Raw genomic sequence first — 26,150 nt, forward strand, 5'->3', positions numbered from 1 at the left:
TTTCGGGCCTAGACCCTTCATCAGAAAAAAGGGTCTAGGCCCGAAACGTCAGCCTCTCTGCTCCTATGATGCTGCTTGGCCTGCTGTGTTCATCCAGCCCTGCACCTTGTTGTCTCTTTATTACCAACTTGCTATTTTTGTAATTTTTAACAAAGTCTATATCTTTAATTACTCCAGGAGCTCTAGCTTTGGATACACTTCCTTTTCTAGTTTTGGGAAAATGCTTAGTTCTTCCTGAACTATCTACTCTTTGAAGAATTCCATTACTCATATATTCCCTTATCTGCCAGTTCTTTGATTTCAATTTCACCTGGTCCAGACTTTTTTTTTTTAACGGTTCAACTGAATATTTCAAAACTCAGAAAAAAGAGCAAGAAGAAAATAAGTACTCCAAAGCTGATGAAATGGTCAAAGTTGCCTCTAAGCAGTATAATTGTCCAGCAATCCAAAAGCCATTTGTAGCCCATGCACAAGTCATTAGCTTCAAAAGAAAATGCTAACATGAAGACATGTAAAACAAATAATCGGGGTCACACACTTAAATAAATTGTTCACATGCTCCACAAAAAATTAGAGGGAGCACTGACAGTGATCACTATTCCCAAACATCCCTCTTATTGAAAGATGCCCCCTTTAATCCAGCACTGCTTCATTCCTCATTGGTCTGGAAATATATTGATGATGAAAAGCTCTTTTGTATCCACCTCAGGAACTTTTCTCCCTCTGCTCTTTTCATTATTACTTTCTCAATCTATATAGGGAGAACTGAAGTCCCCTGTTATCCCTACTCTGTAATCTTTGCGCCGTTGTGTAATTTGCAGGAAAATTTGTTCCACAAACTTCTGTGTACTATTTGATGATCCATAAAGGTACACCCAGTAGACAGATAGTTCCTTTACCATTCCTTAATTTCAAACAAATGCATCGACTTTGAAACTTCAGGTTAAGTTATGACTTTCTAGAGCTGTAACAGTGGGCTGGACATTACAGGCAGGGTGTGTTTTTGATGAATGGAATGTGGGTGATGGGGAAGGAGCCCACGGCCTTCCAGCCCAACCTACAAGCAGGCCTTACGGTATACCCAGTGGGCAGGCACTGGAATCGGCAGCCCGCCCACCTTTATTTAAATAAATAATTAAGGGCCATTTAGGAATATTAGCAAGTCTATTGATCTAAATTGTATAGACCACGCCAAAATATTGATGGTGTAGGCTGTCAGACAGGAGTGGATAGGGTTTAAGTTTTTTAAAGGTAGACCTACATAAGAAATGGTGAAAAGGAAGGTGTCTCCCCTTTCCCAGGGAGTGCCCTGTATGTGTTAAGGGTGTCCCATTTCCTGCATGAAAATGCATCCACTTTTTTCCAGCCTGACAGAACCCGGTACTTCATTCCCCCTTGGAGTCTGAGGGTCCAAACCCTGGGAGCAACCCTTCCGTATCAGGTTTCTTCTTGCACTCCTGACAGTTCCCCTGACTGAGCTCTGGCACTGCCAGGACTGATGGAGCTGGTGACCAATTAGATTATCTGGCAATTTTCTAATTCAGACAAAACCATCCTTCTGATTGAACCAACCTGAATGTAAACGTTATCTTTTTTTTTGCCTTTATTCATTCATGAGGGCGTCGCTGGTTAGACCAGCATTTACTGCCCATCCCTAATTGCCCAGAGGGCTATTAAGAGTCAACCACATTGCTGTGGGTCTAGAGTCACATGTCAGCCAGACCAGGTAAGGATGGCAGTTTCCTTCCCTAAAGAACATTAGTCAACCAGATGGGCTCTTCCCCGACAATAGACAATGGGTTCATGGTCATCATTAGATTGTTAATTCCAGATACTTATTGAATTCAAATTCCACCAAATGCTGTGGCGGGCTTCGAACTCAGGTCCGCAGAACATTATCTGGGTCTCTGGATTAACAATCCAGCGATAATACCACTAGGCGATCACATCCCCTTGTCAACACAACATACTTTCAGCTACCAAGCTGCAAAGAAAATCTGGAAATCTTACCAAAAGAAATTTCTTTATTGATCAGAATGTAAGAGGGTGTCTGAAACCCAATTCAGATTTGAGTTTTTGAAGCTTTTAGTTCAACTTCACAGAGTGCATTGTGTCACACTGACTGCCTGTTATCTGCTTATCCTAACAACGAAGTGAATGGAGTTGGGGCAAGGAGTCTAATGGATGACCTATGAAAAGATGCTTGCTTTCCAAAAATGAAAATCTACCCATTAACATTAAAATGAAATCCTGCAAAATACAATTCTTAAAAAGTACAAACCAACTTACTTCAACAAATATGAAGAAAGGGAAAGAAAGAACACAAGGATTTGTAGATTAGTAGTCGTAGAATACTGATCACACTACCACTGAGACAAGAAACAGCCTTGTCAAATACTAGCACTGTAATATTCACACACAAATATGCAAATGAGTATTTTGCTCACAGTTTTGTACGTTTTTTCTCCCAACGCCAATCAGAGAATACAAAAATTAATAGTTTCTTTTTAAACTAAACAGAGCCACTCCAAAATTTTTTTGCCTTGGTTTCCTACAATCAATCCCTGCAGCTGAAGCAAGCTTCAAATTGATTCTTGCAGTTGCTTAATATTCGACCAAAATGAATTTTGTTCACATACACACCCTGAAAGTGACTGTCAATGGCTATTCAATAGTTTATATGCCTCAATACTACTTCCTCTGGTGTGTACAGAAGCAAAATTTGAGATCTAACCACTGCCGCTGTTGAGATCACTTAACTCAGGACACATCAAGAACTAAGTCTGACGTTTGGCTGAGTAGTTCAGTAACATAGCCTGGTGCTCAGGCTACAAGGTATTATGCAAGCTGCAAAAGTACGTTCACATCTGTGCTTCCAGTTCTACACACAATTCATACTTCACTTTGAAATGCAAACACAAATGATAGAAATACGAACACAAATGATAGAAATACGAACACAAATGATAGAAGTATTCAGCAGGTCAGGTAGCATCTGTGGAAAGAAGTGGAGTTAATGAGCTAGGTTGACAATGATCCTTCAGCTGAACTGAACAAAGATAGGTACATCTATATTTTTAGCAAGTAAAAGAAGTAGAATCAGTTATCTCCTAGACATTCAGAATTCCTTGAACTGCTGTTCTCACCGTATCTGAAGATCCATTCTCAACACCATCACTCTCTCACAGACTCTCATAAGCAGCACAAACTCACTCGATTTCAAAGCTGGACTGGTCCACAGTTTCAGGCCATCTTTCACCTCACTACGCACTGTAATCAAAAACTTTTTATCTTCCTTTGGAATAACCCTATCGCAGGTTTCACCAACTTTTGGGTACCATCATCCCTCTAGCACTCAGATGGTTGCTATCCAGCCATTCACACCTCATTCAGACAGTGGTTCTTTGCCCACTGCCACAAAACATCTTTGTCATTTGCCTCCTTTGCCAATCAGTCTGTCACAGGCTTCGCATTCTGTTCTTCTACTCCTCTCATCCACTTTAATTACTCAAAAACCTATTACAAATCCACCTTTCTTCTGTCTGATGAATGGTCATCATTCATCCAAAATATTAACTGTTTCTCATTACAGATGACGCCTGGCCTACTGAGTATTTCTAGCATTTTCTGCCTTAGCTCCAGATTTCCATCATCTGCAGTAATTTCCTTTTGTATTGACATACTTCACTTTGTATGACCTTAAGTTCCAACTCTAAAATTTCCACTTTATGCCTCAGTGACATTTTGGAACATACAGAAAAGGACTGCATGTTGTGTTGCAGTGCTAGTGTGCCTACCTCTCGGCCATAGACCTGGGTTCAAGTTCTACCTGTTCTGAAGGTGTGTCATGACATGTCTGAACAAGTTAAACAGTATTGCCAGAATATGTGGAATTTACACACTACAGATCAAAATACAATGCTGTAAATCTATTGACGCATTTCAGCATTCATTTAGGTCTCTGCGTGGTTTGGTCTTTGCACTCTCGCAGCTCACTAAATTGAACTTCTGTTCTTAGAGGTCATTCACCATAGCTGTTGTACATCATGTTCTCCCTCTTTCAGATGAAATGCAATGACTTGGCAAAACTGTTTCCAACCCGTTATGAATATGATCATTCAAATCCAACTTCTTGTTCACTGCTCTTTCCTGTGCATTGTCATTGGTTGCCTAGAGGGATTTCATTTCAGTGACCAAGACGCCGAGCTGAAAGAGGCTTTTACACTTTGCTGAGGCTGCACAAGTGTTGTGGGCTTAAGTCCAAGTGAATTAATACAAACATCTGAGGCTGTACAAAGCTTCCATTTAATTAGCTTACTACTATAATGAATGCATGTCTCCAAGCACGGGATGCAGAGAGCTTTAATGTCCTGTTCAATTTTTGGACAGGTTTATTTTGTTCTTGGGAAATATTAAGAAGGAGAAAGAAACAAGAATACATGCTTAAATTTGCATGATTTTGTGTAGCTATTTCCTTCACAAGAATCCCAAAATGTAAAGACAGCATTTAAATGTGTATAATATACCAAAATGATCGAATTCACAACAAGGAATGACATTTTATCCTGTTGTGCAGCAACGTACTACTGCTAACTTCAACTCAGTACAAATCTTAGGCCTAACTCAGTAGCTTTTGCAAAAAGAATGAAGCAAAAAAAATTAAGAAGACCAGAAAAATTCAGAGGATACAACAGCAATTTTCCAGCAGTAGATTCTGCTGCTTACACACTTTGAAACAACAGGCAAATCAGACTCAAAACATTAACACTGTTTCTCTCGCCACAGATGCTGCTGGACCTGCTGAGTTTCACCAGCATTTTCTGTGTTTGTTTCTCTCTCTTGTTTTGAAGATGGGGATGGGACAGCAAGATCATCACATGGTTCTGTACAAGACAGGAAAGGGCTACTCTCACATTTCCTAGTAGGCAGTTATACTGCTGCTACTCAATGCCCTGGTCACAGACAGGAAAGAACTGGTATGGCAAAGAGAAATTAGAAGAAAGGGAGAAAAAAAAAAAATAAAGGACCCATTTGAAATATCATTGTTCACTCAAAAGGTAGAAGGAAAATGTGCAATATTGCTGTTTAATGATATACTGGGTGGTACATACAATATACTGACCATTTAGTTATGAGCTTTCTCGTTCTCTCAATAGGTTCAGTTCAATCGTTTTTCAGGAAAGATTTGAATATGACAAAATTTTCAGAGTCTAAATAACAGAATGGCTAGGAGAAATTCAGAAATACAGGGGTGGCGATGGACTTGTGGCATATTCACTAAACTATTAATCCAGAAACTCAGCTAATAATCTGAGGACCCAGGTTCAAATCCCATCACGACAGATGGGTGCAATTTGGATTCATTTTTTAAATCTGGAATTAAGAATCTACTGATGACCATGAAACCATTGTCGATTGTCAGAAAAACATATCTCGTTCTGAAGGCTGCGCAGGAGCAAACGTAGACACGGGCACTGCTGGGTAAGTGAGCTAATATATTTGGGCAGTGGCTAAACCCGAAACACTACATGTGTAGTGACTCCCACCCATCCTCCTCCTCTAACCAAAGAAAAGACTCTGTGTGGGGGGTCGGTAAGGTGGTGTTTTTCTTTTTTTCTTCTTTCTCTTTATCTCTTTTGGCAACTTAGAGCAGAGGGGATGGAATCTAGGGCAGTTGCGTGCTCCTCTTGTAGGAGGTGGGAAGTAAGGGTCACCAATAGTTTCCCTGCTGACTTCACCTGTGAGAAATGCACCCAACTCCAGCTCCTCACAGACCACATTAGGGAACTGGAGCTGGAGCTGAATGAACTCTGGATCATTCGGGAGGTTGAGGAGGTGATAGAGAGGAGTTATAGGGAGGAAGTCACACCTAAGTTACAGGATAGAGGTAGCTGGGTGACTATCAGGAGAGGGAAAGGGAACAGGGAGACAGTGCAGGGATCCCATGTGGCCGTTCCCCTCTATAATAAGTACACCACTTTGGATACCATTGTTGGGGGGAACGACCCAACAGGGGAAAGCTATAGCAGCCGGGTCTCTGGCACTGAGCCTGGCTCTGTGGCTCAGACGGGAATGGGGGAAAATAGGAGAGAGTGTTAGTGATAGGAGATTCACTGGTTAGGGGAACAGACAGGAGATTCTGTGGTCCTGAGCGAGGGTCCCGGATGGTATGTTGCCTCCCAGATGCCACAGTCAGGGATGTCTCGGATCGAGTCTACAGGATTCTTAAGGGTGAGAAGCCAGAAGTTGTAGTACACATCAGTACCAATTACACAACTAGGAAAAGGGATGAGGACCTGATAAGTGAATATAGGGAGTTAAGTTGGAAGCTAAAAGGCAGGACGAGCAGATTAGTAATCTCAGATTTACTACCGGTGCCATGGGCTAGTGAAGCCAGAAATAGACAGCGAGTGCAGCTGAACACTTGGCTACAGAGCTGGTGTAGGGGGGAGGGCTTCAGATATGTGGATCATTGGAATATCTTCTGGGGAAGGTGGGATCTGTACAATAAGGATGGGTTGCACCTGAAGTGGAGGGGCACCAATATTCTGGGCAGGAGGTTTGCTAGAGCTCTTTGGGAGGGTTTAAGCTAGTTTGGCAAGGGGGTGGGAACTGGAGCTACGGATCAGAGGATGGGAAACTGGTGTACAGGTAGATACAGCATACAGAGAGTAGGGAGGATAGACAGCTGATGAGGCAACATTGCAGTCAGTGTGATGAGTTGAAGTGTGTCTATTTTAATTCAAGAAGTGTCAGGAATAAGGGTGACAAACTAAGAGTATGGATCCGTACTTGGAGCTACGATGTTGTGGCCATTACAGAGACTTGGATAACACAGGGGCAGGAATGGTTGTTGGATGTTCTGGGGTATAGATGTTTCAATAGAAATAGGGAGGGGGAGGTAAAAAAGGTTGGGGAGTGGTATTGCTAATCAGGGATGGTATCACAGCTGCAGAAAGGGAGGTCGTGGAGGAGGGTTTCTCCACTGAGTCAGTCTGCGTGGAAATCAGAAATGGGAAAGGAGTAGTCACTTTATTGGGATTTTTCTATAGACCCCCCCAACAGCAACAGAGACACTGAGGAACAGATTGGGAGGCAGATTTGGAAAGGTGCAGAAGTAATAGGATTGTTGTCATGAGTGACTTCAACTTCTCTAATAGCGACTGGAACCTCCTAAGTGCAAATAGTTTGGATGGAGCAGATTTTGTCAGGTGTGTCCAAGAAGGATTTCTGACTCGATATGTAGATAAGCCGACTAGAGGGGAGGCCATATTGGATTTGGTGCTTGGCAACGAACCAGGCCAGGTGTCAGATCTCTTGGTGGGAAAGCATTTCGGCGATAGTAATCACAACTCCCTGACTTTTACTATAGACATGGAGAGGGATAGGAGCAGGCAGTATGGGAAAGTATTTAATTGGGGGGAGGGGGAATTACAATGCTATTAGGCAGGAACTGTGGAGCATAAATTGGGATCAAATGTTCTCAGGGAAATGCACGATAGAAATGTGGAGGTTGTGTAGGGAGCAGTTGCTACAAGTACTGGACAGGTTTGTCCCACTGAGGCAAGGAAAGGATGGTACGGTGAAGGAACCTTGGATGACAAGACATGTGGAACATCTAGTCAAGAGGAAGAAGGAAGCTTACTTAAGGTTGAGGAAGCAAGGATCAGACAGAGCTCAAGAGGTCTAAAAGGCAGCCAGGAAGGAACTGAAGAATGGACTTAGGAGAGCTAGAAGGGGGCATGAAAAAACCTTGGCGGGTAGGATTAAGGAAAACCCCAAGGCGTTCTATGCTTTTGTGAGGAACAAGACGATGGCCAGACTGAGGGTAGGGCCAATCAGGGATAGTGGAGGGAATTTGTGCCTGGAGTCGGAGGAGGTAGGGGAGGTCCTTAATGAATACTTTGCTTCAGTATTCACTAAGTGAGAGGGATCTTGTCATTTGTGAGAACAGCGTGAAACAGGCTGACATGCTCAAACAGGTTGATGTTAGGAAGGAGGACGTGTTAGAAATTTTGAAAAATATGAGGATAGATAAGTCCCCTGGGCCAGACGGGATATGCCAAGGTTACTATGGGAAGCGAGGGAAGAGATTGCTGCACCTTTGGCAATGATCTTTGTGTCCTCACTGTCCAGTGGAGTAGTACCAGATGATTGGAGGGTGGCAAATGTCATTCCTTTGTTCAAGAAAGGGAATAGGGATAATCCTGGAAATTACAGACCAGTCAGTCTTACTTCTGTGGTGGGTAAATTTTGGAGAGGATTCCAAGAGACAGTATTTACGATTATCTCTAATCAAACTATGTTTTCCCAAATAGTCAGCATGGCTTTGCGAGGGGCAGGTCTTGCCTCACAAGTCTTATTGAATTCTTTGTGTTTTGTCACATTCTCATCGATTAGGGTAGAGCAGTGGATGTGGTGTATATGGATTTTGGCAAGGCATTTGATAAGGTTCACCATGGTAGGCTCATTCAGAAAGTAAGGAGGCATGGGATTCAGGGATATTTGGCTGTCTGGATACAAAACTGGCTGTCCAATAGAAGACAGAGGGTGGTAGTAGATGGAAAGTATTTAGCCTGGAGCTCCATGACCAGTGGTGTGCTGCAGGGATCTGTTCTGGGACATCTGCTCTTTGTGATCTTTATAAATGACTTGGATGAGGAAGTGGAAGGGTGGGTTAGTAAGTTTGCCGATGACACGAAGGTTGATGGAATTGTGGATAGTGTGGAGGGCTGTTGTAGGTTGCAATGGGACATTGACAGGATGCAGAGCTGGGCAAAGAAGTGGTAGACGGAATTCAACCCAGAGAAGTGTGAAGTGATTCATTTTGGAAGGTCGAATTTGAATGCAGAATACAGGGTTAATGGCAGGATTCTTGGCAGAGTGGAGGAACAGAAGGTGTATGGTGTGTTGGCTTTCATTGGGAGGGGGACTGAGTTTAACAGCTGCTAAGTCATGCTGCAGCTCTATAAAACCCAGGTTAGACCACACTTGGAATATTGTGTTCAGTTCTGGTCGCTTCATTGTAGGAAGGATGTGGTAGCTTTAGAGAGGGTGTAGGACATTTACCAGGATGCTGCCTGGACTAGAGGGCAGGCCTTATGAGGAAAGGTTGAGGGAGCTAGGGCTTTTCTCATTGGAACAAAGAAGGATGAGAGGTGACTTGATAGAGGCGTACAAGATGATGAGAGGCATAGATAGAGTGGAGAGCCAGAGGCTTTTTCCCAGGGTGGAAATGACTATCACGATTATAATTATAAGGTGATTGGAGGAAGGTGTACAGGAGATGTCAGAGGTAGGTTCTTTACACAGAGAGTGGTGGGTGCATGGAATGCATTGCATTGGTAGTAGAGTCAGACACATTAGGGACATTTAAGCGACTACTGGATAGGCACATGGATGATTGTAAAATAAAAGGTATGCAGGTTAGTTTGATCTTAGAGTAGGATAATAGGTCGGCACAACATCTTGGGCTGAAGAGCCTGTACTGTGCTGTACTGTTCTATGTTCTCTAATGTCCTTCAGGGAAGGAAATCTGCCATCTTCACCTGGTCTGGCCTACATGTGACTCCAGACCCACAGCAATGTGCTTGACTCTTGAGTACCCTCTGAAATGGCAAGCCACTCAGTTCAAGGGCAGCAAGGGACAGGCAATAAATGTTGGCCAGGCAGTGATGCCCACATCCCATGATTGAATAAAAAGAAAGAAATTTGATATAATGGAACATGGTGGCAACCAAGGTCTGGACTATGGTTTTACCAGCAGTTGAGTTGATGCAGGGTCAGAGACAGGAAATACAATAAAAGTAGCAATGAGTACTCTTTCTGACGGAGCACCAAGATTGAAAACATAAGTCAGGAATCAGGAAGCCAAAAGTGTGTGGAGTTTTCTACAAGAACCATAATGGCTCAATTCTCCCAATGTTTAACCAGAATGAGCTGGAGATGGCATGAAGGGATACAAGGAAGATAATGGAGAAAATTGTGAAGGATGTGGGCTCTGCGCTAGAGTCAGATGAAGCAGCACCTTGAAAGAGGCTCAGCCTGGTGGGCAAGGGGAAGGAAGGTAAAGCACCAATAATAGGTGACCATATTAACTTGCCTTTTCTAAATTATCCAGTATTGAATGGGTTTAACAAATCAGAGTGAATATACCTCTAATTACAGTTGCGATCCTATTTGAGGGAGCATTCTACTAGGTAGAGCTGTCTATGGTGCTGAAATTTGAATTCAATGATAAATACATATTTAGAACCAGATGTACTTACCAATGTTATCCTTCTCTTTGCAGGATACTGAATAACAACAGATTTCTCGATCCTGGATAGCAGATAGATTCCTAAGAATAAAGATATGCAGTATAAATCCAGGAAAATGTACTTCAATATTAATAAGTGGCTTCTAAATCAAACTAGCACAAGCGAATCCATTAAGTTTATTTCAGAAAGAAACTTGTATAGCCTGCTGCCATGGATACGAAGGTCCAGACTTTCTATGGGAACTACACTCACTAAGTGTTTACTTTGTTAAGATTATTTTGTTTTGCGTATACATTTGTGTGTCCAAACTGCAAGCTGCCCATCATTCTGCACTATTACAGGTCCCCAAGACTCAATTCAACTAAGCTCAGTCTAATTCCTAATATTCCAAGAATATTGTGACATAATTATACACAACCAGAATACAGGAGATTGGGACATTGTCCTATCGATCAAGCCTGGTGATAACATTGCTACAAGAAGAAATGATTTTGTGTATAATATTTGTAAGCTTCTCATTCTTCATTTACATTCTTTGTTGGAGAGATGACAATGCTTTTATCAGTATACATTGGTATCATTTCAGTTCTAAGTTCTATTTACTGTAGTTCATTAAAGTATTTTCTCATCACCCTGTAGATTTCTTGATGTGGTGCACTGCTTAAATAGGCTTGATTTTCTGCATAATTAGACTTGATTTCAATTTAAAATGGACTGTCTACAACTCATTCCATGACATGGGGATATCAAGAGACACAGTGCCCAATGGAGACCAGGGGGTCTCTTGTGGTGGAGAGGTAGTGTCCCTACCTGTGGACTGGCAGACCTAGGGTCAAGTCCCAGCTGCTCCAAAGGTGTGTAATAACATCTCTGAACAGATTAATTAGAAAATAAAAGTTAAGTTTAAAAAAATTCTTCTTGGAGACCAGGAATCCTGTTTAAAATATATGGCTTGACCCAGAAAAGTCTACAGGGTCAGAACACCTGTTCTGACCAAGATATCTCTGGAATCTGCCAAAATGGAAAATTCTAGTCTCTCTGGAAGAAAGGTGTGAGATTATGATGATGCAAATCTAATCCATTTATTACCACTTGTACTTCACATTTGATTATATCCTGAAAAAATAAAGGCTTACATTTTTTCAATTAGCTGTTTCTCGTCCAAAGCATTAGGAAGGTCTCTCTTATTTCCCAAGACTAACACCTATATAAAAAAAAACACAAGTTGATTAAGTTGAATGAAGAACTTTCAGATCAGTCTTCATGGTATTATTGTTTGTCTTTTCCAAATAGGTTTTGTTAGTTTTGAACTCTAAACCTTTCTTTACACCTGAGGCATTGTAGTAATGATTCTGATTTAATCAAATAACTGTGCAGAACAGTAAAATTAGGTATGAAAGGTTGTATCTGAGAAGGCTTTGACAGGTCTTGTTAGAGGAAGTGAGATGCAAGAATTAAACAGTTATTCTTCAGAAGCAGTCAGCAAATTCCCAGATGAACTTTGTACCCCTAGAAGTTAGCTTCAGTATTAATCTGTAGGCAAACCTTGTACAAACAAGAAGTTAGCATTAACAAAACATTTCAAAGTCAAATGGAGTTTAGAGAGAGGGAGGTGACAATCACTGATAAGGATTTGGGCAGGCCACAATAAGATTAAATGATCCATTACTCAATAAAGTAAATATTAACAACATGAACCTATGATCTAAAATGGGCATCTGTTTCTTATGTTTCTATGAAGCAAAATTGGAATTCAGATAATGAAGATGCGTATGTGACCACAATTGTATAAGAATACTAAATTTCTCTTTGTATTTCTCAGAGTCTTTCTCCAGTTAGACTGGAACTTTGCTCTCCATGTGCTTTACTTGATTAAATGATCATGAACCTGTACTCAGTTTCAGAGGTCAATTATTGGAAGTTTAAACACACTTACAGCACAAAAGCTGGAAAGCAATTTACTCATGGAAAATTACAATCCTTTACCATTTAAAATCAAATTCTATTATCATTTTGCCAAATCTAAAACTAGGAGTTCATTTTGTATTTTGTCCAACTGTCAACTGAATAGTAATATTTATCTTTTCATTGGTTTCTCTATTCGTTAGACTTATTTTATAACCTTAAAATGTACCAGAGGAGAAAGTAGGTGACACAGTGCATAGGAATGCCATCTTTCAATTCTGGTAGAAGTAAAATTATTTGGAGTACAAATCTCTTTCTGCGCCTGTGTCCTTATTTGGGCGAGCAGTTCCGGGTAAAATGGACCATTGTAAAATTCCAAAGCTAAGCTCTATTTAAGTCTCTATTCAATAGCCTCTAAAATAGTTAAAGCAAATCAGGAGGGTAATAAAAAGACATGAGAGCTTGGCAAATAGGGTTAAGGTGAATGCAAATCGATTCTGCAAATACATTAAGCACAAAAAAGTAACTTGGGAGAGAATAGGACCCCTTAAGAATCAATGAGGTTGTCTATGTGTGGAACCAGAGCAGATGGGTGAGATACGAAACAAATATTTCACGTCAGTACTTACTATGGAGAAGGACATGGAAGCTAGGGAACTTGGGGAAATAAATAGCAATATCTTGAAAAGAGTCCATATTACAGAGGAGGTGGTGCTGGAGGTCTGAAAGTGCAAAAAGGTAGATATATCTTTGGGACTTGATCAGGTATATCCCAGAACTTTGTGGGAAGCTAGGGAAGAGATTGCTAGGCCCCTTGATGAGATATTTATATAATTGACAGACACGAGTGAGGTGCTGGAAGATTGCAGGACAGCTAATGTGGTGCCAATATTTAAGAATGGTGGTAAGGAAAAGCCAGGGAACTATCGACTGGTCAGCTGACTTCAGTGGTGGGTAAGTTGTTGGAGAGGATTCGGCAGGACAGGATTTACATGCATTTGAAAGGCAAGGACTGATTAGGGATAGTCAATGTGGCTGTGTGTGTAGGAAATAATAGCTCATTTACTTGATTGAGTTTTTTGAACAGCTAACAAAGGAGATTGAAGAAGGCAGAATGGTAGACATGGTCTACATGGACTTCAGCAATGCATTCAACAAGGTTCCACATCACAGATTGGTTAACAAGGTTAGATCACGTGGAATTCAGGGGAGCTAGCCAAGTGGATGAAAATTGGATTGAAGGTAGGAGACAGAGAGTGGTGGTACAGGAATGATTTTTGGACTAGAAACCTGTGACCAGGGGTGTGTCACAAAGATTGGTGCTGATTCCATTTTTTTTGTCATTTGTATAAATCATTTGGAATCAAATACAGTAGGTATGGTTAGTAAGTTTGCAGATGATACCAAAATAGGTGGTGTAGTGGACAGCAGAGAATGTCATCTCAGGGTAGAACGGGACCTTGATCAGTCCTCGGCCAACGTGAAGTGTTGCATTTTGGTAAAGCAAATCAGGGCAGGACTTATACACTTAATGGTAGAGCCCTGGGGAGTGTTGCCGAACAAAGAGACCTAGGAGTGCAGGTGCATAGGTCCTTGAAAGTAGAGTTGTAAGTAGACAGGGTAGTGAAAAAGGCGTTCAGCATGCTTGCCTTCATTGGTCAGTGCATTGAGTATAGGAGTTGGGACATCATGTTGCAGCTGTACAGGACATTGGTGAGGCCACTTTTAAAATATCGCATTCAATTCTGGTCTCTCTGCTATAAAAGAAATGTTGTTAAACTTGAAAAGGTTCAGAAAAGATTTACAAGGATGTTGCCGAGATAAGAGGTTTTCAACTATAGGAAGAGGCTGAATAGACTGAGGCTTTTTTTGCCCTTGGAGTGTCGGAGGCTCAGGGGTGACCTCATAGAAGGTTCTAAAATCATGAGGGGCATGGATAGGGTGAATGGACATGGTCATTTTCCCAGGGCAGGGCAATCCAAAACTAGAGGGCATAGGTTTAAGGTGAGAAGGGAAAGATTTATAAGGGACCTGAGGGGCAACCTTTTCACGGAAAGGGTGGTGCGTGTATGGAATGAGCTGCCAGAGGTGGTGGTGGAGGCTCGAACAACGTTCAAAGGCATCTGGATGGGTACATGAATAGGAAGGGTTTAGAGGGAGATGGGCCAAATGCTGGCAAATGGGACTAGGTCAATTCACGATAGCTGGTCTGTGCAGACGAGTTGGACCGAAGGGTCCAAATACGTGCTGTACAACTCTATGACTATAATTCATGCTGGTATGTTTGGAATGCTATTTCTTTTTCATTCATGGACGTAGTCATCACTGGCTGGGTCAGCATTTATTGCCCATCCCTAGTTTACCTTGAGAAGGTACCGGTGAGCTGCTTTCTTGAACTGCTGCAGTCTACATTAGGGAGGTAATTCCAGGATTTTGACCCACTGCCAGTGAATATTTTTCCAAGTCAGGATCATGAATGGCTTGGAGGGGCTCTTGCAGGTGGTGTATCTGCTGCCCTTTTCCTTTTAGAGGGAAGTGTTCATGATTTTGGAAGGTGCTGTCTAAGGATCTTTGGTGAATTTCTAGAGTGCAACTTGCAGATAGTATACACTACTGCTTCTAAGTGTCAGTGGTGGAAGGAGTGGATGCTTGTGGATGTAGTATCCTGGATGATGTCTAGCATATTGAGTGTTGTTGGGGCTGCACACATCCAGGCAAGTGAGGAGTATTCAATCGCACTCCTGACTTGTATCTTGTGTCTTGTAGAAGATGGGCCAACTTTTGGAAGTCAGGAGGCGAGTTACTTGCTGCAGTATTCCTAGCCTCTGATCTGCTCCTATAGCCACTATGTTTATGTGGCGAGTTCAGTTGAATTTCTGGAAAATGGTAACTCCAACGATGTTGATAGTGAGGGATTCAATGATGATAACACCAGTGAATGTCAAGAGGAGGTAGCTAGATTGTCTTTTATGGGCGATGGTCATTGACTGACATTTATAAGGTGTGAACATCACTTGCAAATTCTCAGCCCAACCTTGCATGTTGTCCAGATCTTGTTGCATTTGAATATGGACTGCTTCAGTAACTGAGCAGTCATGAATGGTACTGAACATTGCGCAATTATCAAACATCCCCACTTCTGACTTATGATGGAGGGAAGGTCATCAATGAAGCAACTGAAGATGGTTGAGTCCTGAGGGACTCCTGTAGAGATGTCCTGGAGCTGAGATGATTGACCTCCAGTAATCACAACCATCCTCCTACATGCCAGGTATGAATCCAACCGGTGGCGTGTCTGCCCCCAATGTGCACCAATTCCAATTTTGCTGGAGCTCCTTGATGCCACACTTGTTTGAATGTGACCTTGATGTCAAGGGCTATACTCTCACCTCACCTCTGGAATTCAACACTTTTGGCTATGTTTGAACCAAGGCTGTAATGAGGTCAGGAGCAGAGTGAATCAATATATTCCATGTCAATATATCTGTATATAGTTTGAGCCTCCCAGCTGTGGTTTTTGATGGTTGTAATGTGTGTACCATTCACTTTGTACCAATTTGGGCTGAAGTTAAAAACTTTGTCTCCCTCTACTCCTCTCCGCCCCATCGATATTTCCTAAAACATATCAGTACAGGTATAGGGATAATCCCACAATAACTGTGCATAGACCTTTACCTTACGCCTGTTGTACTGAACATTTGTAACTGTAACTAAATGATTCAAGGTGACTTTATTTGAGTGAAGTTTCAGGGATGCTCTGGGCAATTAACAATTGACAATAAACGTTGGCTTAGTCAGAGACACCCACATCCCATGAATGAATAAAAAACATTGGCTTTGCACAACCCTATTCATTCACTGAGATAGCAAGAACTGCAGATGCTGGAGTCAGGGATAACACAGTGTGGAGCTGGAGGGGCACAGCAGGCCAGACAGCACCAGAGGAGCAGGAAAGTTGATGTTTCGGGTCAGGTCACTCACTAATAGTTTAACTGAAACCCTTAAGTAGTCCACTGATGGCCACTTAATATCCTCTTTTCACAAATGCTGAAATACGTCCTCAAATGGGGGAGGCCCACATCAAACATCCAAGCTCCTGTTTGGGCATTTGAGTCCATCAGGAGCTCCTCCACCCCCACCCCGTCCAACATTAAAGTTCTCAACCCAAAACCAAACCAATGAAGTTTCAAAGTTAAAGATGACCTCTGTGATCTGAACCTTAAGATCTAAATTTGTGAATGTAATCCTGCGGGGAATTAATTTCTCCTGCTCATCATCACTGTTAAATTTACTACAATTAAAGCTGATCTAGGGGTACTAAATAATTTTAAATTATAATTCAAATACTCACTTTTGGCTGTACTTTCAATGTGTTTTCTGAAGACTCAACAGGAACATACCTGCAGGAGTAGACAATTCTGCCCATTGAGCCTCTCTGCCATTCAATATAATCATCCATTTCAATGTCTTTTTTCATCACACTATCCCCATGTCTCTTTATGTAATTGGTATTTTCAAATAAAAACTGTTAATCTCTTCTTCTAACGTAGTCAGCTACTGCGCTTCCATAGCTCTCTGGGAAAACAAATCACAAAGATTCACTACTCTTGAGTAAACAATTTTCTCTTCAACCCAGTCTTTAGTGGCATCCTCCTTTATTTAGAAATTCTGTCCCTAGTTTTAGACTCCTTTGTCAGAGGAAACGTCTTGCATGCATCTATCCTGTCTAGCCCTTTTAAGTATTTTGTAAGTTTCAATGAGATCACCTCTCATTCTTTGAAACTCTAGAGAATACAGGCCTTCTTTTCCTAATATCACCTCACAGAATAGTCCTGCCATTCCAGAAACATATCTGTTGGACTTTTATTGTACATTCGCTGTGGCAAAAATACACTTCCTAAGGTAAGAAGACCAAAACTGCACTCGGTACTCCTGATGCAGTTTAAACAAGGCTCGATACATTAGAAGACCTCACTACTCCTGTGCTCAAATCTACTTGCAATAAAGGCTAACATACGACTAGCCATACTAACTGCTTGCTGCATAAACATGTTAGCCTTCAGTAACTTATTAATATTAGCATCCAGGACTCTTCAATCCCTCATACCTTCTTTGTTCAAATATAACACCCTTACTTCAGATTGTACTACCTCCCTTTAAAACAAAGAAAATTTTAGCACCTTATCGCTCATCCCTAAAAGATTCTTTGGCAATAGGATTGTTCATTGTTAAGATAGAGCATTTATGGATTCAGAGACAGCAAAAGTGAGAACAAGAGAGTACATAAAAACAAGCACATTCCAATCAATTTGAAATCATTGCCTTTGATATTTACACATGAGGAATTGGAGAGGGGTCAACATAATTAATTCTATGGCGTGCAGGTGGGGCATGGGAGAAGATTGAGGCTAGCATGATGTGGACGCATCCACAGCCTGGCAACAGCATTGTAATGAAAGGTTTTGGTGTGTGTTGTGCCCATGGACCATACCTTTCAAGTGGTTGGGATTGCTGACCAAGATGGAGGCCAGAAGGAGCAGATAGTGACACACAACACCCACTCCTTCATTTCAGAAATTGCCCTAATCTAGTTTCTCTCCACCACGTGGGAGAATAGGAAATTGCAAATAAATGAAGATGAAGTATTAATGAGATGAAAATGCATGTAAATAGATCTGTCAGTGCTCACTAGCAAGATTCTCATCAGGCCCGACCAATCTTGGGTGGAGAACTGACATAAAGAAACTAATTTTTTCTGATCTCGCCACATTTTCCCAGCTGACTCGCCATGGCCTGTATTGTTCAGGGAAAAATTCTAAGAGTTTTTCTGGGAAAATTCAGCCCTACAATGCAGTACATCTGGCAAACTAGCTTTTTAGGCATAATCACTAGGTGGTAAATGGATGTTTATTGTTTTATGTATGGAGCTATAATTTGCTTGGATAGTGAAAATTCTGATCATCACCAACTTAGGAACCATTCTGTTTCGCACTGCATTCTGTTTTAATCTTTATGAACCTTAAACCTATTTGCATTCAGATAATTATTTTACAAATTTTAAATCGGCCATTGAATGCGTCATTCATTGCGTCAACTCCATTTTGAGTATTCATGCTCCCTTCAGGTCAGGAATTTTAAAATAATACAAATTGTATAACAGTAATGTACTCAGACTGAAACCAAGAAGTTCACTGGAGAACTGACATATACAGACAGTAATTGTTCAAGAAAATGCAGTGGGAGAAAAGAATCTGTTCACCTAGAAGAATAAGCAAAACACAGACAAGCTTTCAGCAAGTTTAACAACTGGACATAAAAGAACATTGTTAATATATAGACAATCAAACTCCAAGAGAAGGTAGGTGGTTTGGGATCAAATGGCACTTTTCGGAAGGAGTCAGGTTAGAGTCTGTTGACAAACTGTATCGAAGGTCATAGTGATCTAACAGTACTGTTGAAATTGAACCCAATGATCTATACCATGAAAGTCAGTTAGGAGAATAATTTGTTTATAATAATTTGCTAAATTCTTCAACTTTAACAGAAACAAAGGCTGATAACTTTCATCAAATTCTATAGAAGCCTTGTGCACTTTGAGATTCTTTGTCACCTGCTATTGTTACTGTTCAATCTCAGAAATAATTCTTTCATAATTACCTCTGTCCCTGAAAAGCAGTTCAATGACAAAGTTTAAACAATGGGACACAATTCCCTTTGCCCACCTCTAACATAGCCATTGTCCAAACGAGAAACTGCATCAAGGAATGGGACATACTAAGACAAGAAGAATTTATTTATTCTGAATTCAAGCTACCAAGAGTGACAGAGAATGTTTCACTTCTCATTAGAATACCAGAAGACTCAAACATTACTAGTGAAATTCTAACTTTATTGTCGCAGCACTGAATCTGTAATCAATAATCACTGGAAGTTCATGGAAATATTTAGCTGTTTCCCATTAACCTTGCATTTGAATTTCATGTAATCCAGACAGACTTCAATAATGAATGTTGAGAACAAGTTGAAAAGGGTGACACGCATTTTTGACAGCACTGAGAGTGGATTTATGAAAAAAAAATGCAAAGTTGTGAATGAAGGAATCTAACACAGATAAACAAATAGTTCTCAAATCTATAAAGACTCATACAAGTTACTGAGATATTCAAATAACACAAAGAAAATGATTATACAACCTGCCTGTTAAAATAGGATATGGCAGGGCTATTTCTCGTTTTTAATCTTAACTCCAAAACAGTGCTGCTTCCTCACATGAAGGACTACACATCTCTAAAAGCTAAATAAAGCTAAAATGTACGGTGATGTCAGCTTGGCTCAATGATCACAGTTTTACCTCCAAGTCAGAACGGTGAATGGAAGTTGCTTTGAGTTTTCTTTAAAGGAATTACAAGAATAGCTTTATTGTTACGTGTACTCACATGAGTTCAGTGAAACGTTTACAAATCGCCACTTGGGGTGCCATCTTAGGTACCAAAGTACCTCAGTACAGATTCATAAATACTAATTCTTAGGGAAACAAAATAGAAAAATAAAGAAATAAAGAGTCCAGAAATAAGTTAGAAAAATAGAGAAATAAGAATACAGAATAACAGTTCCTCCAACCCAGACCATGCTGGGTTTCACCTCGAGGCCGGGAGTTCCAGCAGTAGAGTCCACGCTGGCCTTCACCCAGAACATTGCCAATGCTGCCCGAGGAAGGGAGGTAAAACGAAAAAGGAAAAAAAAGGGGAAAGAGAAAGACAAGAAAGAAAAGCAAGGGAAGGAGCAGACAAGCAGTGATTGCCATGAGGCCCAGCAAACGTGGCTCTTAGTAAACATGGTACATAAACTACCTAATCAACTGTCACCTTTAAAACTTTTACTTATCTCAGAACAGTGACTTGCAAGACATTCTGGGATTTGCATATTAATCCTTTCTAACTGATTAAAGATTTAACAGGCATCTTAGGTTTGTTCAATACATTCGCTTCAGTTCTATGACCGTTTGATCTTTTGCTTATAAATTCTATTTCTGATGCCACTGCTTTCACTGACACCTGGAGAAGGAGTCAGACTGTGCAAGCTTGTGTTTTCAAATAAACCTGGTGGACTATAACCTGGTGTCGTGTGATTTCTGACCTTACCTAATTGACTCTGATGGCATCCCTCAGGTCCCAATCCTATCCCCATCTTACCACCAGCATTCCCACAACAATTTGCCATTTACTGCATATCTGCCAAAAGACCAGCATTCTGATGCCTGTGCCATTGTTTAAAAGGCCACAGTGTAGCCAAATAAGCAATGGCATTCCACGACTGCTCAACTCATTGATGGAAGGAATCTGAACATGTTGGAGAGGGGGAAAATGACGTTGCAGTTCTCTGACAGAGATCTGGAGGTGTCCTAGTGGAGAGTATGATGCATATGAGAGATGATCTCCTTCCAAAGGACAGAGGGAGCCTAGTTTGAGGTTGCCACCCAGGTCAGAGCCAGATCTCAACGGTGTGGAGGTCAACTACTTTCTTCGGTCTGCCATACCTTTCTCTCGACTACTTCACGCACCTCCCACCAAGTCTCATGCCCAGCTACTCTCACTGCAGTCTGCAACATCTTCCCAGCACCCGCAACCCTCCCCAACTTCCTACACCACTAACCCTACAAGAGTTTGCACTGCCTATTCACTCACCTGGGACTCCACCACCTTTCGTCCACCTGCACCAGCACTAACAGCAGTGCCACCCACTTGCAGCTTAGTCAATTCTTCCCTTTCCCTCATTACGGGAGAAGACAGTCCACAATAGGGAAGAAAGGGCCTGAACTGGTGAAAAAAAAAAACACCCACATTCAACTCCACAGCCCAATGAGGAGAGAATCCTAGTCTATAGAGGTGAAGACAAGGACTACTCCTATGGGGATGCTGAGATATCTATTTCACATCAATCGAATAAGCACCACTCTTTATTCATCAGTAACTCCCAGTGTCCCTGTTCTGACTCATTCACTCTATGCTACGTTTAACCATTGACCATAATGCCTTCTCTCCCTCGTCTAATACAAATACCAGATGTCCAGCAACTCCGCAGAGAAACAGTCAACGCCCCCACCCTCAGAAACCATCTCCCTGACCCTGGAAGATGACAATACCAAGGTCTCAGGGGAAGCATCAGCAAAGCTGGCTCCAGCACCCTCCACCAGTTCAGACACTGTCACCTCAGTAGGAATGCAAGTGCTAGGAAGTTGGGAAGCACAAAGGTGGCGAATCCCTCACTGTCAATACAACGCGGAGCTGGAGGAACACAGAAGATCAGGCAGCATCAGAGGAGCAGTAAAGTCGATGTTTTAGGTTTACATCCTTCATCGGGTCTGGGTAGGGGGAAAGGGAGCTTGGAAATAAACAGAGGTAAACTGGAGGAACAACACCTCATATTCCGCCTCAGGAGCTTACAGCCCAATGGCCTCAACACAGAATTCACCAGTTTCAAAATCTCCCCACCCCTGGCCTCATCCCATGTCCAACCCTCCCTCTCATCCCCACCTCTTTGACCTGACACAACCTGTCGATCTTCTCTCCCACCTATCCTCCCCTCCCATCCTACTGACCAATCCCCACTACCCGCTACTTGAATCCAACTATCAACATCCCACCCACTTTCGCCCAGCCCCACCCACCCCACCCCTCTATTTATTTGCGAGCTCCCTTCCCCCTTTCCCAGTCCTGATGAAGGGTGTAAACCCGAAACATCGACTTTCCTGCTCCTCTGATGCTGCCTGACCTGCTGTGCTCCTCCAGCTCTACACTGTGTTGACTCTGACTCCAGCATCTGCAGTTCTTGCTATCTGAGTCCCTCACTGACAGCTCCACAGCTGAGGAAGAATCGCTCAAGTCCTTGGCACTCGGATGACTGCCAGAGACCAGGTAACTGGTCAACTCCAGGCAGGAGAGGACCCATTGCTATCAGCAATTGGTGACTTCATCCCATGCACAGGGAGGAACAGGAGCAGCAGACAGGTAGGTGGGAGGCATTGCTCAGAGGCTGTAGGAGTGTAGCGAGTCATGGGACCTTCTGCCTGCCTCCGTGAACAGGGTGGCTGCTTCCATGGAGGCAGCCAGGCACAGCTCCCTTAGGGTCTGCTGGAGAGAGACACACACATGCACTCTACTGCCGCAGCCATTAGCCCTCAGGATAGAAGGTATGGCAAAAGGGGGACTGGGAACCTCGTGTGCAGTAAGAGGGTTGATGTGAAAATAGAAATCAAGGAAAAGGACTGTGATATCATTGAAGAAATCTGCATAGCCAGATAGGAAATTCTGAGCAGCCTTGCATGTAGATAAACCACCAGGGACAGATGAAATGTACCCAGGCTGTTGTATGACACAAGGGAAGAAAAAACAGGGGTACTGGCAATCATTTTCAATTCCTGTCTGGCCACAGGAGAGATGCCGGAGGACTGGAGGACAGCCAATGTGATACTGTTATTCAAGAAGGCAGGAGGGGATTAGGCAGGAAACTATACGGCATTAGTCTAACCTCAGTGGTGGGGAAGCTACTGGATGCAATTCTGACTGCCAGAATTAACCTGCACTTTGAGAGGCAGGGATTAATCAGGAATGGTTATGTTAAGGGGAGGTCATATCTGACCAACTTGATTGAATGTTTCGAGGAGTTGACCCGGTGTGTTGATGAGGGCAATGCATTAGATGTAGTCTACTTGGTCTTCAGCAAGGCTTTTGATAAGGTCCTACATGGGAGACTGATGGCGAAGGCAAGAGCCTATGGAATCCAGGGAAATTTGGCTAATTGGATCCAAAAATGGCTGAACGGCAGGAAGCAGAGAGTGACGGCCAAGAGACATTTTGGAAGTCTGTGTCCACTGGGGTACTGCTGGGATCGGTGTTGGGCCCTTGCTGATTATAGTACATACAAATGATTTAGACTTGAATGTAGATTTAGACTTGAATGTAGGAGGCTTGATCAGTAAATTGTGGATGATAGGAAACTTGGTGGGGTGGTAAATTGTGAGGAGGATAGCCATGAGGGTTATGGGAGAATATAGACAAGCTGATCAGTGGCAAACGGAATTCAATCCAGATAAATGTGAGGTGTTGCACTTGGGTAGGACAAACATGGTAAGGGAATACATGATAAACAGTAAGACCCTGGGAAGCACCAATGATCAGAGGTCCACCTGTCCCTTAAGGGAGAAGAACAGGGAGATAAAGTGGTTAACAAGGTATATGGAATCGCTACCTTTATTTGCTGACACACAGAGTTTAAGTGCAGGGAGGATATGGTGGAACTGCATAAAATATAGGCTAGGCCACAGTTAGAGTATTGTGTGCAGTTCCAGAATCCACATTATAAGGGGATGTGATAGCTCTGGATGAGAGTGCAGAGATTTACCAGAATGTTGCTTCGGCTGGAGAGCTTCAGTGACGAAGAGAGATTGGACAGACTGTTTACCTTGGAGCAGAGAAGACTGAGGGGAGACATGATTAAGATGTCTAAAATTATGAGGGGCATAGAAAGGATAAACAGGAAGAAAGTTTTTCTTCTTAATGGAGGAATGAATAACCAGGAGGCATCGATTTAAGGTAAGGGGCAGGAGGTAGAGAGAGGATGTGTGGTAAACGTTTTCATCTAAAGGGTGGCTAGTATCTAGAACTCACTGCTCGTAAGGGTGGTAGAGGTAGAAACCTTTGTGACATTTAAAAAGTACTTGGATGTACACTTGTGATGCCAAAGCATACAAGGCTATTGGCCAAGTGCTGGAAAATGGGATTAGAACATTTAGGTGATTGGTTTTGATTGGTGGTGATGCAAAGGGCCTTCTTCTAGTTTGTAGATCTCTATGACACTAAAGGTGGCTGTTCCTCGCAGTGAGGCAGGGTGATGCCAGGAGGTATCCAGGCAGCCAAGGGAGCATGTGCAGGCCCTCAGAATATTCACTTCAGGACAGTTCAAAGGTGGTCAGGCTCTGCACCACACCCTACCTACCCATCCAACACTATGATGTTCGTGAGGAAGGGTCACTTGCCTGTGGCAACAAGACTCTCACCACATCAGGGCTATGCAGATACAAATGCCCCAGAGTCGCCCAACCAACCCTCTAGGGCCAAATAGCTCTCCCGCCACCCAAGGTGAAGAAGCAGGTACTACATGAAGATGTAGTGGGAATGAAGAAAACCTGTTGAGGGCACTTTGGTGGCACCGTGAGATTGAGTATAGAGTCACACAGCACAGAAACAGACCATTCGGTCCAACTCGTCCGTGCCGACCAAGATGCCCAAACTAAACTAAACTAGTCCCATTTGCCTGCATTTGGCCCATATCTCTCTAAATCTTTCCTATTCAGGTACCTATCCAAATATCTTTTAAATATAGTAACTGTACCTGCATCTACCACCTCCTCTGGCAGTTCATCCCACACATGATCCACCCTCTGTGTGAAAAAGTTGCTCCTCAGGTCCCCTTTAAATCTTTCTCCTCCCACCTTAAAAATGTGCCCCTTAGTTTTGACCCCTCCACCCTCAGGAAAAGTCCTTTGCTATTCACCTTATCCTTGTCCCTTATGAATTTATAAACCTCTGTAACAGAACCCCTTAATCTCCTACACTCCAGTGAAAAGAGTTCCAGGCTATCCAGCCTCTCTTTACAACTCAAACACTTCAGTCCCGGCAACATCCCGGTAAATCTTTTCTCAACCCCCTACTGCACATGAACTTGCACATTTATAATCATGTGATTATTTCATTCTACGTGTATTTGTTTGTCTGACTGACACGATGTCCCTTGTTCTAAAAAATCCCCTATATTTACCCTGGTGACTGTGTACGAAAGGTATTGATGTGAATGATCAGCAATGTCTGGGGTAAGGAAGTGAACAGCACACAGGAAGCATTAGGATCACCAGCCATTAGGAAGCCCTACAGGTTTGTGTACTTCCCTTCAAAATACTCGACACCTTATTCAACAGCTTGTTAGACAGGTACATGGATGGGATAGGTATGGCGGAATATGGACCAAATGCAGGCAAATGGGACAAGCTTAAATTGTGAAAACTGGGCGGCATGGGCAAGTTGAGCTGAAGGGCCTGTTTCCATCCTGTAGACCTCTACGACTCTATATCTATAACCTGTAGGCCCTGCAGCCCCCTCCTTCACACCTCACGTCACTTACCCTGACCCTGCTGGGTGTGGCCACAATTTTCTTTCCCATGCATCATTTGGATTACTAGAAAGATGGAAGACAATTGTGAGCGTTCTTTGGGAAATAGATTCTGACTGCCCCCTAAATGTGTTGGTGAGGCCTCTTCCCCTGGTGGCCGTTCCCGTGAACATCAGCCTTCATGCCTCCTCATATCCCCACCCCAACCTGCCTGTATAAGCCTGCACCTGCCCTACTTTCCACACCTGCCCCTGGCATAGGAGAGATGACCACGGCAGCTGCGTGCACACGCTGAGTCTACCCCCACTTGAAGCCAGGGCGCTCTTGACTGTGGACAATCCCTTCCTATTCATACTTCAGCGTATCCCTCCTTACAAACATTATTGCCCGGCCTAACCTCATAGTCAGCATCAATAAGAAGTGCCCAGACCCCTGATCAATGGCTGTACATCTCCCCCACCCTCCAACCATATTACCCCATCCTTCAGATTGGCTGCTATTGACCCACAGGACTGACTGTGACCCACTCCCTAACTGCAGAGGCATGGACCCCTCCTGGCCAGATGCTGGAGGCGTCCTTGCCTTACCACGCTGGGGCCCTCCAATTGATAAGTGCTTTTTTGGATTTTGATTAGGACCAGACCCCAAATACATGAGGTCAAGGCTGCCTGCTTGCTGTACCTGCAGTGTACTTGCCACATAAGGCGTTTGCAAATGGAGTGGATGTAAGATTGACATGGCACACTGCTGTACAGCAAGATGTACACCTCCTTGAGTGAGGACTGCTGATCAGCAAGGCAAAGTGCTCAATGTGGAGCTGGA

At 42.7% G+C, this 26,150-nt stretch overlaps 1 protein-coding gene across 1 annotated transcript in view; it reads right to left on the reverse strand.

The window, feature by feature from the left end:
• The window catches only part of LOC109927769 (ADP-ribosylation factor-like protein 8B-A), an 85,938-nt gene that overhangs the window by 6,943 nt on the left and 52,845 nt on the right, over positions 1–26,150 (reverse strand). The window contains exons 5-6 of the mRNA XM_020527777.2: positions 11,396–11,463; positions 10,269–10,339 (exon numbers count right to left, since the gene is read on the reverse strand). Of these exons, the coding sequence (XP_020383366.1) occupies positions 10,269–10,339; positions 11,396–11,463 (139 nt within the window). The remainder of the gene's footprint in view (positions 1–10,268; positions 10,340–11,395; positions 11,464–26,150) is intronic.

This window comes from Rhincodon typus, chromosome 18, assembly GCF_021869965.1.
Source record: "Rhincodon typus isolate 14 chromosome 18, sRhiTyp1.1, whole genome shotgun sequence".
Classification (NCBI taxonomy): domain Eukaryota; kingdom Metazoa; phylum Chordata; class Chondrichthyes; order Orectolobiformes; family Rhincodontidae; genus Rhincodon; species Rhincodon typus.